General features: G+C 65.9%; 1 protein-coding gene across 1 annotated transcript in view; it reads left to right on the top strand.

The window, feature by feature from the left end:
* The window catches only part of DNAH17 (dynein axonemal heavy chain 17), a gene marked incomplete at its 5' end in the record, with an annotated part of 69563 nt that overhangs the window by 21952 nt on the left and 27611 nt on the right, over positions 1-20000 (top strand). Inside the window, 25 exon segments of the mRNA XM_080680868.1 lie at positions 836-1068; positions 2595-2720; positions 2847-2954; positions 4133-4264; positions 4472-4632; positions 5055-5211; positions 5350-5454; positions 7038-7195; positions 7571-7709; positions 7972-8199; positions 8780-8917; positions 10668-10800; positions 12460-12587; positions 13323-13471; positions 14608-14627; positions 14630-14889; positions 14962-15038; positions 15040-15133; positions 15813-15815; positions 15817-15879; positions 15881-16022; positions 16442-16607; positions 16830-16932; positions 18030-18177; positions 18750-18841. Of these exon segments, the coding sequence (XP_080536994.1) occupies positions 836-1068; positions 2595-2720; positions 2847-2954; positions 4133-4264; positions 4472-4632; positions 5055-5211; positions 5350-5454; positions 7038-7195; positions 7571-7709; positions 7972-8199; positions 8780-8917; positions 10668-10800; positions 12460-12587; positions 13323-13471; positions 14608-14627; positions 14630-14889; positions 14962-15038; positions 15040-15133; positions 15813-15815; positions 15817-15879; positions 15881-16022; positions 16442-16607; positions 16830-16932; positions 18030-18177; positions 18750-18841 (3263 nt within the window).

Genomic DNA, 20000 nt, shown 5'->3' on the forward strand with positions numbered 1-20000 from the left:
TACCTCCTGGGCCTCAGTTTGCTCATCCGGAAAGTGGGTTTGATGCCGGAGGCCCAGTGAGACTCTTTTCTGAGATGCTCACTCACTAGGTGGCCTCCCCCCTCACCCCCCTCCTCCTAATAAAGCCCGGTCCCAGGAGGGAGGGAAAGGTTGCCCCAGGCTCTTCAGACAGAGGGCAGGTCACCTGACCAGTCGGGGGCGGGGGGGAGCGGCTGGACGGGACAGCAGAGGTCAGGTCACAGTTGCTTGTGTAAGTACAAGGATAAGCCCCGTGTCCCGGCACTCACAGGTGTAACCCTACTTTTGCCCACCCTGTCTTTTATTTTAACCGTTAAGCTGTGGGACGCACCACGGGGGCGGGGACACAAGGGTGGCCCCAGAGGGCAGGCCTGAGCGTGTGACGGGGAAACAGGCCTCGTGGCTGGGCCAGAGCTTCTCAGGGAGGAGAAATCCCGGGACAGACCCTCGTCCGCAGCCAGGACCCTGCCCCAGGCCTGCCCGGGCAGCTCCGCGGGTCCCCGATGTTGGCTGAGCGAGTTTTTTTTAAATATATTTCTTTATTGATTTCAGAGAGGAAGGGAGAGAGAGATAGAAACATCAATGATGAGAGAGAATCATGGATCGGCTGCCTCCTGCACATCCCCTACTGGGGATTGAGCCTGCAACCCAGGCATGTGCCCTTGGCTGGAATCGAACCCGGGACCCTTCAGTCCGCAGGCTGATGCTCTAGCCCCTGAGCCACACCAGCGGGGGCTGGCTGAGCGAGTTTAGTGAACGTTGGCCAGGGAAGGGGGAGCTTACCCCCCCGGAAAGAAAGGTGCTCCCAACCGCCAAGGACCGCGGGCTGCGAGACCCCTCGGCGCGCGTCGGCCGCACCATCCTGATGTCCCCCCGCCTGCCCCCCGCCCCGTCCAGGTGAGCCGCCACCTGTCCAAGCTCTTCGACAGCCTGTGCAAACTCAAGTTCCAGCTGGACGAGAACGAGAAGCCGATCAAGACGGGGCTGGGCATGTACAGCAAGGAGGACGAGTACATGGACTTCGACCAGGAGTGCGACCTCTCCGGCCAGGTGGGCGCGGGTGCAGGTCACGGGGCGCAGACGGGGACCCCACCCTCGGGGTGACGGGGCAGGGCGTGTCAGAGCTGCGTGCCCGCGCCGGGGGTGTCTCCTCTTCCCCGCCTTCATAGGACGCGTGCTCCAAGGACTGGTTTCTAGAATTCCTGGCACAGCCTTCCGCAGGGTGAGGGGGCGCCCTTGAGAGAAGAAGGAAAGGACGGGAGAGGGGGGAGGAGCGGGCGCGGGTGCCGGGGATTGCTCTGTGGCTTCGGAGGGCCCCGCACACCGGACCCGAGTCCTCACCCCGCTTTGCCCGATGCCGGAGGCCCCTTCCCGGGGTACCCTGGGCCCCTCTCCCAGCGAACGGTCCGGCTGCCCCTCCCCTACATCCCGCTGCCCGGTATCGATCCAGCAGCCGCCTCAGGACCGCCGTTTGACATCAGCCTAAGGCAGTGGTCGGCAACCTGCGGCTCTGTTGACTAATGAGTTTGCCGACCACTGGCCTAAGGAAACTATTCCCCTGGAGGCAAGTCAGCTTGGGGGGCGGGGGAACCTCACGCAAGACACCCCGAGATTGGGCGACGTGGACTCGGCACCGACTGCCAGGGAGGGCGGGGCGGGGCGGGGCGGGGCCAGACCGGTCCATCACACTTTGTCCAGACTCGGTCCAGCCTGGGGCTCCTTAGCCGTGACCATGAGCCACAGCACGGGACGCCCAAGCTGGACTCGCGGTTCAAAAGCGACCGTGACCCTGTCTGGCTCCTCCCACCCCCCATGGCAGTCAGGTGCGGGTTTGGATTTGAGATACAAACAAGGCTTGTGGGCCAGTTTGTCCCGGGTGACGATCCTGGACCCCCAGACCATGCACTGAGGAGCGGGGGGCGGGGGGGAGACTCCACTGGTCAGAATCCTTGAGGACGGGGGGCGGGGGTCGTGGTGAGGGGGGGCGGGGGCGGGGACACACCGATGCAGCATCTCTGAGTGTCAGCAACGCCTCGGGGGCTCAGACTAGCCTGTCTCCTCTTCTAGATTCTAGATTTTTCCCTGGTCTCCCTCCCTCCCTCTGCCCAGAAACTGCCTGCACATGACCCCAGCACCCCCACACCCAGCTTCCCAGCCCCGTTTTTCCAGTTGGTCCTTCTCCCTGACACCTCCATCCTGGGGGAAGGTGATGACCAATATTCCAATATCAAATTTTTTTATTTTTTTAATCCTCCCACGAGGAATTTATCCATTGATTATTAGAGACAGTGGAAGAGAGAGGGAAAGTCAGAGAGGAACACTGACGTGAGAGAAACACATGAATTGGTTGCCTCCTGCACACGCGGGGACCAGGGCCCGGGCCAGGGAGGAGCCTGCCACTGGCCGGAATCGAACCCGGGTCCCTTTGGTGCGCAGGCCGACGCTCTATGCACTGAGCCACGCGGGCTAGGGCCCCATATTAAATTGTTTGGATAACAAAGCAAGTCTTCGGCACGAGATGCGTGCGCACAGCCTCTCGGGTCAGCGTGGCTCCCTCCTCGGCCCTCTGCCCACAGGTGGAGGTGTGGCTGAACCGCGTGCTGGACCGTATGTGCGCCACGCTGCGCCACGAGATCCCGGAGGCCGTGGTGACCTACGAGGAGAAGCCCAGGGAGCAGTGGATCTTCGACTACCCAGCCCAGGTGGGCGGCGGGACGGGGGTCCGCCAGCGGGGGGGCGGGGGGGTCCGCCAGCCGAGGGGGTTGTCTCAGCTGCGCTGCGGGGGCAGGAGCGCGGCTCACCCAGCGCCGTGCGCCCTCTGCCGGCAGGTGGCGCTCACGTGCACCCAGATCTGGTGGACCACGGAGGTGGGCATGGCGTTCGCGCGGCTGGAGGAAGGGTACGAGAACGCCATCAAGGACTACAACAAGAAGCAGGTGCGTGGGCCGCGCCCGCGGGAAACTTCGCCCGGACTCTGGGCCCGAGCTTCTCGGGGAACAGAGCCCTGCGTCCCACGAGGAGAGGCCCGTAGTTGGCAGCGCCCGTGGCTCGGCCCGAGTAGCCGCCTTACCCAGACCTGGCTTTAATTTCTTGCCTGGAAATGGACAAAGGCTACCGCCAGCCATTTTTTTTTTTTAAAAAAGATTCCTGATTAGGAACTGAGAAACCTAAGGTGATCTTTAAGTGGAAGAAGGGCCCTGGCCGGTTTGGCTCAATGGATAGAGCGTTGGCCTGTGGACCGAAGGGTCCCTGTCAAGGGCCCGTGCCCGGGTTGTGGGCTCCAGTAGGGGGCATGCAGGAGGCAGCCGATCAATGATTCTCTCTCATCATTGACGTTTCCCTCTCTCTCCCCCTCCCTTCCTCTCTGAAACCAATAAAAATACATATAAAAGAATTTTTTTAAATTAAACTACCACTCTTTAAAAAGAAATGGGAGAAGGAAAAGCTACGATAACCCATACCCAGATGTAACCACTGTCACCATATTACCTAGTTATTATTCTAGCACTATTCAGTAGTAGCACGTTAACCGTATATAACAGGGGTGGGCAAACTTTTTGACTCGAGGGCCACAATGGGTTCTTAAACTGGACCGGAGGGCTGGAACAAAAGCATGGATGGAGTGTTTGTGTGAACTCATATAAATTCAAAGTAAAGGAGCGGAGGGGAGAGCAAGAGAACCGGATAGAACAGCCGGATCCAGCCCGCGGGCCGTAGTTTGCCCACGGCTGGTATATAATATGCTGTTGTCAATCTTCTGGGGTTCATATATGTAGAGATACATGTGAAAACAGACATCCAACGGCTCATTTTTATGGGAAACTGGTCTCTGATGCTTTAAGATCCCGTTTTCACTTCCCGCCCGCTCCGCCCACGGCACCAGCTTCCCTCTCCTCCGTCACTGTTGGCGGCCCCGTGGCACCCCGGGGGGCCGCGCCTCAGCTGCCCCACCCCCAGCTGGGGGCCGTGGAGAACCTTCTCCTGCGTTTCATTCTTGGGAACGACACGGCGGTCGGTCTCCCCTCCCCGGAGGGAGCCCCAGCGACCCCCGCAGCCCGGGCACCCCCGAGGGTGGCGGGCCCCCGGGCCCCACCGAAGGCCGTTGCCCCCGCAGATCAGCCAGCTGAACGTGCTCATCACTCTGCTCATCGGGAACCTGAACGCGGGCGACAGGATGAAGATCATGACCATCTGCACCATCGACGTGCACGCGCGGGACGTGGTGGCCAAGATGATCACCGCCAAGGCACCGGCCCCGGGGGCGGGGGGCAGCGCCGGGGACTCCGGCCCCCACACCGCCTCTTCCCGGGAGGCGGCTCTGTTCCTGGGCACCTCCCCTTGTCCCTCACCGAGACTCGCCCTGCGCCGGCTGGCGGGGGAACGGGGAGGGAGGGGCGGGCGCGGGCCTGGGCACGGGGACGGCGCCCTGACGGCTGGCGCTCGGGCCCCGCAGGTGGAGAGCTCCCAGGCCTTCACCTGGCAGTCGCAGCTGCGCCACCGCTGGGACGAGGAGAAGAGGCATTGCTTCGCCAACATCTGCGACGCCCAGATCCAGTACTCCTACGAGTACCTGGGCAACACGCCCCGGCTGGTCATCACCCCGCTCACGGACAGGTGGGTGCGCCGCCCGACCCTGGCCGCTCGGGGAGGGAAGCACGGGCCTTCCGCGGGCTCCTCGCCGCAGCTCTTCGCATCCTCGGACCCCAATGTCCGGCGGGGCTGGAAGAACCAGGCACTGGGGTCCAGGGGGGCCTGAGGTGGGAGCTGTCTGCCCGGGGCCCGGCCCAGGGCGCCGCGTGGCCTGAGGGGTGGCTTAACCTCTCTGAGGGCCGGCAACGTGGGGATGATGCTGTGTGAAGCCTCGCGAGCTCGTTGGGGGTCGAGCAGCGGGGTTCAGAGCGAACCTCGGGACGTGGGGTGCCTGGGACCTGGCACCAAGCTCGCCCCTCGGCCGCGTCTCACGCCCCTCCCTGCCTGCGGGGCCGAGCGGGTGTGGCCGAGCCCCTGGCCTCGGCGTTAACCTTGGTCCCTCGCAGGTGCTACATCACCCTGACCCAGTCCCTCCACCTGATCATGGGAGGCGCCCCCGCCGGCCCGGCCGGGACAGGCAAGACCGAGACCACCAAGGACCTGGGCCGGGCCCTGGGCACCATGGTGTACGTCTTCAACTGCTCCGAGCAGATGGACTACAAGGTGCGGGGCCGGGCCTCCTGCGCCTCCCCTCCCCTCCCCCTTCCCGGCTGCAGCCGCAGGGGCAGGGGCTCCCGAGGGGCGGGCAGCCGCGGGCCAGCTCACGGGGTCTCCCCTCCCTCCTCCACTCCGCCTTCCCAGTCCTGTGGCAACATCTACAAGGGCCTGGCCCAGACCGGAGCCTGGGGCTGCTTCGACGAGTTTAACCGCATCTCGGTGGAGGTCCTGTCTGTCATTGCCGTGCAGGTAGGGCCGGGCCGGGCCGGGCCGGGCGGCCGCTGGGTCAAGCACGGGGACTCGGGCACGTCAGCTTCCCCGTGTGGGGCCCGTGTGTCCAGCCCGACCAGGGGCCCCAGAGATAAGCGAGACCCCAGCCCTGTCCGCCGGGGGCCGCCCTCTGGCTGGGCGAGCAGAAGTGAAAACTGTGGGAATCGGCTGTGGAGGGGGTTCTGTGGGACTGGATGGGGTGCGGGGACCCGGACAGAGGGTCTTGTTGCCGGTGCCAAGGAGCTGGGTGTTGAAGGATGCACAGGGGTTTGTTAGTTAGACAAGAGTGTGGGGGAGAAGAGGGAGAGAGGGAGACCAGGGAGATAGAAGGAGAGGAGGGGGTGCGCTCCGGTGTTTGGGGAACCCTCGGGCCAGAGCGCAGGATGGGGTGGGGAGGCGGGGACCGGGGGGAGCAGGGCTTGCCGGAGATTTAAACTCTCTGGGCCTCCGCCCTCTAATCTGTGAAATGGGTTCGATGACCCAGGTTCGCTGCAAGGTCAGGGGTGGATGTGGGGAGCTGACACCCTCCACTCAGGTTTCCCACCTCTGCACGGAATTGTCCGAGACGGAGAGAAGCGAGGGTCCCCCTAGACCCTCGGGCAGTGCTGGCCATTGCCTTGGGGACCCCTAACCCCAGCGCAGCAGCAGAGTTACCGCCCACCCCTCCCCCCGCCCCAAAAGTCAGCGAGCAGACCCCGGGCCTTAAGTAGAGCCGCCTCCGGCACTAGATGTGTGTTGACTGGAAGGAAGGAGCGAGAACTGGAACGGAAGCGAAGGAGGGGCTCCCGCAGCGGCGGGGCAGCAAGGAATTCTGAGGGGTCCCCCCCAGCCCTGTTCCCCCAAGGAGAGGAGAGTTCTGGGGAGACTTGGGCAGGAGGCCTTTGAAAGGTGTTAACCGTGAACGTGGGGCGCCCTCGCGTGGCGGCTGGGAGGGTTGCAGCCTCGGCCGGCTCGGATGGCCCCTGGGACCAGCCTCCTGCAGGCGGCCTGCCTGCCCTCGGGGGACTGATGGTCACTGCCCGCAGGAACAGCGGGGGTGGGGCAGTGCGCAGCGATGCAGGACACACCGCACACAGCACCTGGGGCCTCCTCAGGACCTCGGGTGATGCGCTGGGCGGTCCACGCAGGCCCTCCACGGAGGACAGCATCGCAGACGGGCGGGCGGGAGGGGGTGTGGCTGCAGAGGTGCCTGGAGGGGCCTCCCAGTGACAGGTACGCCCCGTGTCCTGCCTGTCCACATCCGTGCCCGTGGTGTCTGCACCCCAGCCGTGCCAGAGGGGACCGTGGGGCCGCGGCGTGGAGCACGTGGGGGCGCCCCGGCGCTCGGTCTTACATGTGAATCCACGGGCGTCTCAAGATTTAAAGTTCAATTTAAACAGAGAGAGACCAGGGGGTCCTCTGCAAAGCCGTCGCCACGCGCTGCCCCGCAAATGAAGCTGCGCGGCCCCACGCCGGCTGTCTGCGTGCCGACGGCCTACGTCAGTGGTCGGCAAACGACGGCTCGCGAGCCACATGCGGTTTGCCGCTCTGTTGACTAATGACTTTGCCGACCACTGGCCTAGGTCAAGTGCGTCCAGGATGCCATTCGGGCCAAGAAAAAGACCTTCAACTTCCTGGGGGAGATGATCGGCCTCATCCCCACGGTCGGCATCTTCATCACCATGAACCCCGGGTACGCGGGGCGCACGGAGCTGCCCGAGAACTTGAAGGCCTTGTTCAGGTGCGTGGGGGAGGGGGAGGCGGGCAGGGGAGGAGCCGGGAGAGGGAAGAACTGGTGCAGAAGGGGGTCCCGGGGCAGAGGGGACCCAGCCGGCCAGGCCCCCCTAAAGAGCAGATGCCCATCCCCTGGGCTGTCCCCCCAGGGCAGGGTCCCTCCTGGAGACTACGGCAGCCAGGGTGCAGGGGGACCCCCAGAGAAGGGTGGAGGGGCGCAAGCGCAGGGCCTGAGGGTGGGGAGAACGGAGGGGAGGCGGCTGGGAGCCCAGTCCAGCCCTGGCGTCGAGACCAGCCATGCTGTGTCTCCCCCACTCGCCACAGGCAGGTGAGTGCACCGTGGGTGGGGAGGGGCCTGGGCTGACCCGCGGACCCCTCGCAGGCCCTGCGCGATGGTGGTGCCCGACTTCGAGCTCATCTGCGAGATCATGCTGGTGGCCGAGGGCTTCCTGGACGCCCGCCTGCTGGCCAGGAAGTTCATCACGCTCTACACCCTGTGCAAGGAGCTGCTCTCCAAGCAGGTGTGTGCGGGCGCCGGCTGGACCTCCGGGCCCCGCTCGCTCCCCACGCTGGCCTGGCCGAGCCCTGCCCGCCCTCCTGACCCCAGGACCCCCTCGGGCAAGGGCACCGCCAGCCGGAGCTCTGGGCCCCGCTCGCTCCCCACGCTGGCCTGGCCCAGCCCCTGCCCCAGCCTCTGCCCGCCCTCCTGACCCCAGGACCCCCTCGGGCGCGGGCACCGCCGGCCGGCCCCCGGGGGCGCTCACACGGCACCCTCGCCCGCAGGATCACTACGACTGGGGCCTGCGGGCCATCAAGTCCGTGCTGGTGGTGGCCGGCTCCCTCAAGAGGGGCGACCCCAGCCGCGCGGAGGACCAGGTGCTCATGCGGGCGCTGAGGGACTTCAACATCCCCAAGATTGTGACGGACGACCTGCCCGTGTTCATGGGGCTGATCGGGGACCTTTTCCCGGCCCTGGAGGTGCCCCGGAAGCGGGACCTGAACTTTGAGAAGGTGGGTCCCGCCCGCCCGGGGCGTTTCCTTCCTGCCGCGAGCAGGACTGGCACCTGGGGCGGGGGGGGGGGGGGGGCAGGCGCGACGTTGGAGTCGGTGGCCTCATCACCCAGTCCGGATGGTCGCACACGCGGCCGCCTCTCAGCCCTGGCCAGTCCTCGCTCAATGCTGGGGTCTCAGAGGGGCTGAGGGCATCGGGCAAACCGTGCAGGTCTCGCAGCCTCAGGGGGGGGCACGGAGACACAGCACCTGGGGGTCACTGCTCCCTGTGGTGTCGCCCGGGCAGGAGGCTCCCTGCCCAGAACACAGCCTGGTCCTGTGCCCACGCCCCCCGTGCCCATGCCCCCCTGTGCCCATGCCCCCCTGTGCCCATGCCACCCCGTGCCCACACCCCCCCGTGCCCACGCCCCCCTGTCCCTCCGTGCCCACGCCCCCCCGTGCTCCCACCGTGCCCATGCCCCCCTGTGCCCATGCCCCCCTGTGCCCACACCCCCCGTGCCCATGCCACCCTGTGCCCACGCCCCCCCATGCCCACGCCCCCCCTGTGCCCCCCTGTGCCCACGCCCCCCGTGTCCCCCAGATCATCAAGCAGAGCGTGGTGGAGCTGAAGCTGCAGGCGGAGGACAGCTTCGTGCTGAAGGTGGTGCAGCTGGAGGAGCTGCTGCAGGTGCGCCACTCGGTGTTCGTCATCGGCAACGCGGGCAGCGGCAAGTCCCAGGCAGGTGCCCCCGCCGCCCCCCCGCCCCCTGCCCCGCCGCGACCCCGCCCAGGGACTCCGGGGACCCCAGCCCCATGGGGGGGCCAGGGAGGGCTGTGCTGGGTCGGGGAGGAGGCAGACAGTGGCCACGGGACCCTGGTCCCTCGATGGGCCCTTCTCCTGGCTTCACGGGGGCAGCCCCCCGCCTGCGCCTCTCAGCCCCGGCCAGTCCTGGGGGTGAAAGCGAGGTGGCCCGTGACCAGCCTCTCAGCCCCGGCCAGTCCTGGGGGTGAAAGCGAGGTGGCCCGTGACCAGCCTCTCAGCAGCCAGACGCCGCGGGGTCTCCTGTGCTCTCAGCGCATCCCCTCCAAGTGCTGACGACGGGGCACAGGGTTTCCTGCAAAGGCAGGCGCTGCCGCCCCGTTTGCTGAAGGGACACCTTCTCACGGGCAGGCCCCACGCTCGGGAGGCGGGTTCACCTGTGCGCACATCGGGGCGCCTGGACACGCGCAGCACCACAGTGTCCTCAGCCTTTGCCTCTGGGCGGAGGGCTCGGTCGTTCCTGTCCCGTACTTCCCCCCCCCCTTGTAAATACCTCCCCCCGTGAGCACCTCCCCCCCCTGAGCACCTCCCCCCCCCGAGCACCTCCCCCCGTGAGCACCTTCCCTCCCCCGTGAGCACCTTCCCTCCCCCGTGAGCACCTTCCCTCCCCCGTGAGCACCTCCCCCCGTGAGCACCTTCCCTCCCCCGTGAGCACCTTCCCTCCCCCGTGAGCACCTTCCCCCGTGAGCACCTCCCCCCCCCCGAGCACCTCCCCCCGTGAGCACCTTCCCTCCCCCGTGAGCACCTCCCCCCCCGAGCACCTCCCCCCCCGAGCACCTCCCCCCGTGAGCACCTTCCCTCCCCCGTGAGCACCTTCCCTCCCCCGTGAGCACCTTCCCCCGTGAGCACCTCCCCCCCCCCGTGAGCACCTTCCCTCCCCCGTGAGCACCTTCCCCGTGAGCACCTTCCCCGTGAGCACCTTCCCCGTGAGCACCTTCCCCCGTGAGCACCTCCCCCCGTGAGCACCTTACCCCCGTGAGCACCTCCCCCCCCGTGAGCACCTTCCCCGTGAGCACCTCCCCCCGTGAGCACCTTACCCCCGTGAGCACCTCCCCCCCCGTGAGCACCTTCCCCGTGAGCACCTTCCCCCGTGAGCACCTTCCCCCGTGAGCACCTTCCCTCCCCCGTGAGCACCTCCCCCCGTGAGCACCTTCCCCCCCCCGTGAGCACCTTCCCCGTGAGCACCTTCCCCCGTGAGCACCTCCCCCCCCCGTGAGCACCTCCCCCCGTGAGCACCTTACCCCCGTGAGCACCTTCCCCCCCCCGTGAGCACCTTCCCCGTGAGCACCTTCCCCCGTGAGCACCTCCCCCCCCCGTGAGCACCTCCCCCCGTGAGCACCTTACCCCCGTGAGCACCTTACCCCCGTGAGCACCTCCCCCCGTGAGCACCTCCCCCCCGTGAGCACCTTCCCCCGTGAGTGTGGGTAATGTTGTCATCGGGAAGCTAATGGCTCTCCCCAGGCTCAGCGTGGAGGCCAGGCCGGTGCCCGTGCCGTCTGAGACCGGAACGCGGCCCCCTGTGTGCCTCCCGGCTCCGTCTGGGGGACACAAACCCTCCTGTGTGTCACCAAAGCAAAGCCACCCCGGGCGGGGGTCTGGGCTCTGAGTCCCCGGTGGGCGTCGCCCCGCGGCCCCGCCTCGAGTGACCCCCCGTGACCCCCTCCGCCAGGTGCTCAAGTCCCTCAACAAGACCTACCAGAACATGAAGAGGAAGCCGGTGGCCGTGGACCTGGACCCCAAGGCCGTCACCTGCGACGAGCTCTTCGGCATCATCAACCCGGCGACCAGGGAGTGGAAAGACGGTAACGGAGCAGCGGCCGGGGCGTGGGGCGGGGGCGCCAGTGGGCGCTCTGACGGGGGGCACGTGTGGAGACCTGCCCCTGCCGGGCCAGCCCGGGTAAGGTGGGCCTCAGGCACCCCTGCACCTGGTGCAGACGATGGTCCTGTGAGAGCAGTGAGCACACGCAGGGGGCCAGCCCAGGGAAAGGCGGGCCTCGGGCACCCCTACACCTGGTGCAGACGATGGTCCTGTGAGAGCAGAGAGCATCCGCAGGGGGCCAGCCCAGGGAAAGGCGGGCCTCTGGCACCCCTACACCTGGTGCAAAGGATGGTCCTGTGAGAGCAGAGAGCACCCGCAGGGGGCCAGCATGGCCCAGGCGGAGGGAGGGGCCTCAAGTCCTGGGGGAGATGGTCCCACATCACCTGTCAGCTCCCACCAGCCCTCCTCCCAACGGCCCTCCTCCCACCAGCCCTGCTCCCACCAGCTCTCCTCACAGCCCTCCTCCCACCAGCTCTGCTCCCACCAGCCCTGCTCCTACCAGCCTCCTCACAGCCCTGCTCCCACCAGCCCTGCTCCCACCAGCCCTCCTCACAGCCCTGCTCCCACAGCCTCCTCACAGCCCTGCTCCCACCAGCCCTGCTCCCACCAGCCCTCCTCACAGCCCTGCTCCCACCAGCCCTGCTCCCACCAGCCCTCCTCACAGCCCTGCTCCCACCAGCCTCCTCACAGCCCTGCTCCCACCAGCCCTGCTCCAACCAGCCCTCCTCACAGCCCTGCTCCTACCGGCCTCCTCACAGCCCTGCTCCCATCAGCCCTGCTCCCACCAGCCCTCCTCACAGCCCTGCTCCCACCAGCCCTGCTCCCACCAGCCCTCCTCACACCAGCCTCCTCACAGCCCTGCTCCCACCAGCCCTGCTCCCACCAGCCCTCCTCCCACCAGCCCTCCTCACAGCCCTGCTCCCACCAGCCCTGCTCCCACCAGCCCTCCTCACAGCCCTGCTCCTACCAGCCTCCTCACAGCCCTGCTCCCACCAGCCCTGCTCCCACCAGCCTCCTCACAGCCCTGCTCCCACCAGCCCTGCTCCCACCAGCCCTCCTCACACCAGCCCTCCTCACAGCCCTGCTCCCACCAGCCCTCCTCACAGCCCTGCTCCCACCAGCCCTGCTCCCACCAGCCCTCCTCACACCAGCCCTCCTCACAGCCCTGCTCCCACCAGCCCTCCTCACACCAGCCCTCCTCACAGCCCTGCTCCCACCAGCCCTGCTCCCACCAGCCCTCCTCACACCAGCCCTCCTCACAGCCCTGCTCCCACCAGCCCTCCTCACACCAGCCCTCCTCACAGCCCTGCTCCCACCAGCCCTGCTCCCACCAGCCCTCCTCACAGCCCTGCTCCCACCAGCCCTCCTCACAGCCCTCCTCCCACCAGCCCTCCTCACAGCCCTGCTCCCACCAGCCCTCCTCACACCCCTGCTCCCACCAGCCCTCCTCCCAGCCCTGCTCCCACCAGCCCTCCTCCCAGCCCTGCTCACACCAGCCCTCCTCACACCAGCCCTCCTCACACCAGCCCTCCTCACACCAGCCCTGCTCCCACCAGCCCTGCTCACACCACCCTTCAAACACCATCCCTGCTCACACCACCCTCCTCCCACCAGCCCTCCTCAGAGCCCTGCTCGCTCCTAGGCCTCTTCTCGACCATCATGCGGGACCTGGCCAACATCACGCATGACGGCCCCAAGTGGATCGTCCTGGACGGGGACATCGACCCCATGTGGATCGAGTCTCTCAACACCGTCATGGACGACAACAAGGTTTGAGGGGCTCCTGGGCTTCGAGAACCCCCAGACCCACGTCGCCATCCACCCACACAGCAGACAGACCTGCCACAGACGGGACGCGGGGGGCGGGGGCGGGGGCGGGGTCTGTCTGAGGTTCCCCACGGACAGTTATGGACGGAAAGTCCCACGTCACAAGGTGCGCTCCACACGTGACCCCGCTCCACGCGTGACCCCGCTCCACCCCGCTCCATGTGTGACCCTGCTCCATGTGCGTCCCCGCTCCATGTGCGACCCCGCTCCACGTGTGTCCCCGCTCCATGTGTGACCCCGCTCCACGCGTGTCCTGTCTTAGACATTTTGGGCAGCGCATGGTGGAGGGTGCAGACATGCAAAGCTTTCTAGTCTAGTTACTTGGCATAACGCGGGAAAATAGCTAAGACCTTGGCAGGAAGAATTACGTGAGGCAGCTTAAAAGATGATTCTCAATCGAGCACAGGGGGGAACTGCAGGACTCCGGGGCCGGGGAGGGGTCGATGCCCACATAGTGTGAGAGTGCAATCCTAACCCTTGTCCCGAGGCAGGAGGGGGCAGGGGGGGACGGGGGTCAGGGACACAGAGACGCCGGGTTGGGGGGAGCCAGTCAGCAGTGGGGCCCGGGTGCAGGGTCCCCGGCTCCCTCCTCCTCGTTCTGAGATGTGTCGGTGTGGGGCACCCTCGGGCGATGGTGCCTTGGCTGCTGGGAGCCACCGTGGGGCCCTCCCTCGCTAGGTCCTCACCCTGGCCAGCAACGAGCGGATCCCCCTGAACCGCACCATGAGGCTGGTGTTCGAGATCAGCCACCTGAGGACCGCCACGCCCGCCACCGTCTCCAGAGCCGGCATTCTCTACATCAACCCTGCGGATCTGGGCTGGAACCCGTGAGTTGGGGTGTCTCTGTCCGCTCCAAACTGGCAGAGAGGTGAGGCTGGGGCGTGTCAGTTACACACGTGACGAGGCTGGGGCGTGTCCGATGTCAGTGTCCTGTGCTGCAGACAAGGCCCACAGACGGGAGGCCTCATGTAGAGAAAGTCTATTGGCTCAATTCGCCAAGCATGCTTCAGGCAGGGCTGGATCCAGGAGCCCTGATGATGTGATGAGATGTTCCTGCTTCTCTCCTCTCTTCATTTCCTATCCCCTCTCCCTGACCCCATGATGTCACGAAATCTTTCTCCCCTCCCCAACCCTCCCCACCCCTCCCCTCCCCTCCCTCCCCTCCCCTCCCCTCCCCTTCCCTCCTTTCCCCTCCCCTCCCCTCCTCTTCCCTCCCCTCCCTTCCCCTCCCCTCCCCTCCCCTTCCCTCCCCTGCCCTCCCCTCCCATCCCTTCCCCTCCCCTCCCCTCCCCTTCCCTCCCCTGCTCTCCCCTCCCATCCCCTCCCCTGTCCTCCCCTCCCCTCCCCTTCCCTCCCATCCCCTCCCCTGTCCTCCCCTCCCCTCCCCTCCCCTCCTCTGTCCTCCCCTCCCCTCCCCTCCTCTCCCCTCCTCTTCCCTCCCCTCCCTTCCCCTCCCCTCCCCTCCCCTTCCCTCCCCTGCCCTCCCCTCCCATCCCTTCCCCTCCCCTCCCCTCCCCTTCCCTCCCCTGCCCTCCCCTCCCATCCCCTCCCCTGTCCTCCCCTCCCCTCCCCTTCCCTCCCATCCCTCCCCTGTCCTCCCCTCCCCTCCCCTTCCCTCCCCTGCCCTCCCCTCCCATCCCCTCCCCTGTCCTCCCTCCCCTCCCCTCCCCTCCCCTCCCCTCCCTCCCCCCCTCCCCTCCCCTCCCCTCCCTCCCCTCCCCCCCTCAGTGTGAGCTTCATCTGAGACAGTAGGGATGCCCGGTTGCTCTGGGCCTGTAGCGCCCCCATCGCTAGAATATCGGCACCAGAGCACGCGCCCTCAGCGGCCCCTGATCTGCGCGCCAGGCAGGGGCCCCAGAGTCATGCGGAGGCGCCAGGCGCTGCCCCGGAAGGAAGAGACGCTGCGGGGGGGGGGGGGGGCCAGCACGCAGCCGGGCCTCAGCGCGCCTCCCGCCCTCCGCAGCGTGGTGAGCAGCTGGATCGAGAGCGCAAGGTGCAGTCGGAGAAGGCCAACCTGATGATCCTCTTCGACAAGTACCTGCCCATGTGCCTGGACAAGCTGCGCTTCGGCTTCAAGAAGATCACGCCGGTGCCCGAGGTCACGGTGATCCAGACCATCCTGTACCTGCTCGAGTGCCTGCTCACCGAGCGCAACACGCCGCCCGACTCCCCCAAGGAGCTGTACGAGCTCTACTTCGTGTTCGCCTGCTTCTGGGCCTTCGGGGGCGCCATGTTCCAGGACCAGGTGGGCGCCGCCCGCCCGCGCGGGGACGCGGCCCCGGCCCTCGGCGCCTCGCTCACCCCTGGCCTTCCGCAGCTGGTGGATTATCGGGTCGAGTTCAGCAAGTGGTGGATCAACGAGTTCAAAACGATCAAGTTCCCATCGCAGGGCAGCCTTCGACTACTACCTGGACCCCGACACCAAGAAGTTCCTGCCCTGGATGGACAAGGTGCCCGCCTTCGAGCTGGACCCCGACGTCCCGCTGCAGGTAGCTGCCCGGGCCGGCCCAGCGCCCCGGAGACGGTGTGTCCGGGGGCCACGGCTCCCCAAGCCTCCTCCCTCCCTCCTCCCTCCTCCCTCCTCCCTCCTCCCTCCTCCCTCCTCCCTCACTCCCTCCTCCCTCCTCCCTCCTCCCTCCTCCCTCCTCCCTCCTCCCTCCTCCCTCACTCCCTCCTCCCTCCTCCCTCCTCCCTCCTCCGCCCTCCCTCCTCCCTCCTCCCTCCTCCCTCCTCCCTCCTCCCTCCTCCCTCCTCCCTCCTCCCTCCTCCTCCCTCCTCCCTCCTCCCTCACTCTCTCCTCCCTCCTCCCTCCTCCTCCTCCCTCCTCCCTCCTCCCTCACTCCCTCCTCCCTCCTCCCTCCTCCCTCCTCCCTCCTCCTCCTCCCTCCTCCCTCACTCCCTCCTCCCTCCTCCCTCCACTCCCTCCTCCCTCCTCCCTCCTCCCTCACTCTCTCCTCCCTCCTCCCTCCTCCCTCCTCCCTCCTCCCTCCTCCCTCCTCCCTCCTCCCTCCTCCCCCCTCCCCAAGCCTCCTCCCTCCTCCCTCCTCCCTCACTCCCTCACTCCCTCACTCCCTCCCTCCCTCCTCCCTCCTCCCTCCTCCCTCCTCCCTCACTCCCTCCTCCCTCCTCCCTCCTCCCTCCTCCCTCCTCCCTCCTCCCTCCTCCCAGGCCCTCCCTGGTGCACACGACCGAGACCATCCGCATCCGCTACTTCATGGACCTGCTCATGGACAAGTCGGTGGCCCGTGATGCTGGTGGGGAACGCGGGGTCGGGCAAGTCGGTGCTGATGGGCGACAAGCTAGAGAGCCTGAACACGGACGACTACCTGGTGCAGGCCGTGCCCTTCAACTTCTACACCACCTCCGCCATGCTGCAGGGTGAGCGGGCGGGGGCGGGGCGGGGGGCAGGGGGAGGCCTGGGGGCAGGGGGAGGTTAAGAAGGGGGGAGCAGGGGTCGGTCCGCATAACCCAGCCTGCACACACACGGCCACATGGCTGTCCATCCCCCCCAGTCCTTGTCCCAGGGACTTGCAGCTGCTTCTCCATCCCCCACCCCCACCCGCTGCCCCCCTCCCCAGAGGAGGGACGGGTGGTGGCCAGGCCCCTCCCCCGTGCTCCGGGCAGATCCCACAGGGGCCCCTGTCACCACCGAGCTGCGGGGGCCACAGGTTGAGGGGCACAGGCTCCTGCAGCCCTCGCCCCCCACCCAGGACGCCCACCACCCCCTCCTTTACCGGGGAGTGGAGGCCCCTCTAGGCCACATCCTGGGCCCCCTGGTGGCAGCGCTCCCTCCCCAGGGGTTCTGGAGAAGCCGCTGGAGAAGAAGTCGGGCAGGAACTACGGGCCGCCCGGCACCAAGAAGCTGATCTACTTCATCGACGACATGAACATGCCCGAGGTGGACAAGTACGGCACGGTGGCCCCGCACACGCTCATCCGCCAGCACATGGACCACGGGCACTGGTGAGGCGGCCGCGCAGGGCGCAGGGGGTGCGGGGGGGGGGGGGGGCCTGGCAGTGGGCGTGAGGTGAGATCGACCATTTCACAGCCACATGCTAGGGGGTGTGGCGGGGGGTGTGGCGGGGGGTGTGGTGGGGGGTGTGGCGGGAGGTGGGGGGTGGCGGGGGGGATGTGGCCAGGGTGGGGGGTGGGAGGGGCAGGACCCCAACGCGGGTCCCCGCGCAGGTACGACAGGCAGAAGCTGACGCTGAAGGACATCCACAACTGCCAGTACGTGGCCTGCATGAACCCCACCTCCGGCTCCTTCACCATCGACCCCCGACTCCAGGTAGGCGGCCCCGACTCATTCCGCAGCCGCCGGGCCGAGGGCCGCGTGGGCAGATGAGAATAAAAGCCCTGTTTGGGGCCATCAGGACGGCAGGCTGACTTCTCTGGACGTTCGGGGGGCCGGGTGTCAGAGGCCAGCCAGCCGGGCCCGGGACCCCAGCGGGCTGGCAGATTCAGCAAATGAAGCTCCAGGCGCCCTGTCACGTGTGGGTTTAAGATGACCAGCAAGCATAACCCTGCACCTGGCCCAGGATGTGGGACCCCAGGGCTGTGCCTGCACCCGCCAGGACCCCCCCTCCGGTCCCTGAGCAGATGGGGCCTGGGCTCGGAGACACTCTTGCCTCCGCCAACATTTTTCTTTTCTTTAAAAAAAAGATATATATATTTGTATTGATTTCAGAGAGGAAGGGGGAGAGAGAGAGAGAGAAATCAATAAGAAAGAATCATGGATGCCCTGGCTGGTTTGGCTCAGTGGATAGAGTGTCAGCCTGTGGACCGAAGGGTCCCAGGTTCGATTCCGGTCAAGGGCACACGCCCAGGTTGCGGATTTGATCCCCAGTGGGGGGTGTGCAGGAGGCAGCCGATCAATGACTCTCTCTCTCATCATTCATGTTTCTCTCTCTCTCTCCCTCTCCTTTCCTCTCTGAAATCAATAAAAATATATAATTTAAAAAAAAAGAAAGAAAGAATCATGGACCAGCTGCCCCCTGCACACCCCACACTGGGGATCCAGCCAACCCGCCACGTGTGCCCTGACCGGGAATCGAACTTTGACCTCCCGGTGCAGAGGCTGATGCTCAACCACTGAGCCACACCGGCCGGGCTCCACCAACATTTTTCTTGAGAGCGTGACGTGCATCTGGTTGTTTCAGATATGACCAATGTTTAATGGGACACGCACACGTGCACACACATGCGCGCACACACACGCACACACGCACTCACGCACACACGCACACGCGCACTCACGCACACGCGCACTCACACACACACGCACACACACGGCGTTCCGGCCACAAGACACTGGGCGGCGCGGACAGACGCTCCCACGCGCAGGTCCCCGAGGCCGCCTGACGCGGGGCTGTGGTTGTCCGGCAGCGCCACTTCTGCGTGTTTGCCGTGAGCTTCCCCGGCCAGGAGGCCCTCACGACCATCTACAACACGATCCTGTCCCAGCACCTGACCTATCGCTCGGCCCCCCTGGTGGTCCAGCGGATGAGCGGGCAGCTGGTGGCCTCGGCCCTGGGTAAGCCGGCTGGCCTCCCCCGCTCTCGTCAGGAAAGCCCGCCGCTTTAACGGGGCTGGGGCTGCTTTCTGTCCTCTTATGTCGACTTTCCAACCGATGTCTTAAACGATGCTGTTTCCACAGGAGATGTTGTGAAATCCGATTGCTGGGGGCGGGGGGAGGGTCAGGGTATAGAAATGACTTGCACGTCGCCCGGGCAGCAGACTCCCCCCGCCCCCCAACCTTGCTCTGCAGATTTCTATTTTTTAAATATTTTATCGATTTTTCACAGAGAGGAAGGGAGAGGGAGAGAGAGTTAGAAACATGGATGGGAGAGAAACATCGATCAGCTGCCTCCTGCACACCCCTCACTGGGGATGTGCCCTCAGCCCAGGTACATGCCCTTGACCGGAATCGAACCTGGGACCCTTGAGTCCGCAGGCCGACGCTCTATCCACTGAGCCACACCGGCCAGGGCTGCAGATTTCTTACATTGCCGCTGGCTCAGTGCACTTGCTTTGGGAACACACCCTAAGCCTCGCCCTTCCTGAGGCCAGAGAGCGTGCACAGGGTGGGTGTTCTTCCTACAACAGCCCTGCACCAGAAAGTCACAGCCACGTTCCTTCCCACGGCCATCAAGTTCCACTACATCTTCAACCTCAGGGACCTCTCCAACATCTTCCAGGTACGGCCCTCAGCCCAGCCGGCCACTTCCTGGCCACGTCCGGACCCATAGACACTCTCCTCCTCTGCTTCTCTCAGGAGAGAGAGCCAAGTGACCTGGGGACGGGACAGGGATGATGATGGCGATGGTGATGGTGATGGTGGTGATAGTGGTGGTGATGGTGGTGATGGTGATGGTGATGGTGGTGGTGGTGTTGGTGATGGTGATGGTGGTGATGGTGGTGGTGGTGGTGGTGACGGTGGTGGTAGTGGTGGTGGTGGTGATGGTGATGGTGGTGGTGGTGGTGGTGGTGATGGTGGTGGTGGTGGTGGTGGTGGTGGTGGTGGTGATGGTGATGGTGGTGATGGTGATGGTGGTGGTGGTGGTGGTGGTGGTGGTGGTGACGGTGGTGACGGTGGTGGTGGTGGTGGTGGTGATGGTGGTGGTGGTGGTGATGGTGGTGGTGGTGATGGTGGTGGTGGTGGTGGTGATGGTGATGGTGGTGGTGGTGGTGGTGGTGATGGTGGTGGTGGTGGTGGTGGTGGTGGTGGTGGTGATGGTGATGGTGGTGATGGTGATGGTGATGGTGGTGGTGGTGGTGGTGGTGGTGACGGTGGTGACGGTGGTGGTGGTGGTGGTGGTGATGGTGGTGGTGGTGGTGATGGTGGTGGTGGTGATGGTGGTGGTGGTGATGGTGGTGGTGGTGGTGGTGACGGTGGTGGTGGTGGTGGTGATGGTGATGATGGTGGTGATGGTGGTGGTGGTGGTGGTGATGGTGGTGCTGGTGCTGGTGGTGTTGGTGATAGTGGTGGTGATGGTGGTGGTGATGGTGGTGATGGTGCTGGTGCTGGTGGTGTTGGTGGTGCTGGTGCTGGTGGTGTTGGTGGTGGTGGTGATGGTGGTGGTGATGGTGGTGGTGGTGGTGGTGATGGTGGTGGTGGTGGTGGTGATGGTGGTGATGGTGTTGGTGATGGTGGTGGTGATGGTGGTGGTGATGGTGGTGATGGTGGTGATGGTGGTGGTGGTGGTGGTGATGGTGGTGATGGTGCTGGTGGTGATGGTGGTGATGATGGTGATGATGGTGGTGGTGGTGATGGTGGTGGTGGTGGTGGTGATGGTGGTGGTGGTGATGGTGGTGATAGTGGTGGTGATGGTGGTGATGGTGATGGTGATGGTGATG

The sequence above is a fragment of the Plecotus auritus genome (genome assembly GCF_963455305.1).
Source record: "Plecotus auritus genome assembly, chromosome: 7".
In the NCBI taxonomy this organism is placed as follows: domain Eukaryota; kingdom Metazoa; phylum Chordata; class Mammalia; order Chiroptera; family Vespertilionidae; genus Plecotus; species Plecotus auritus.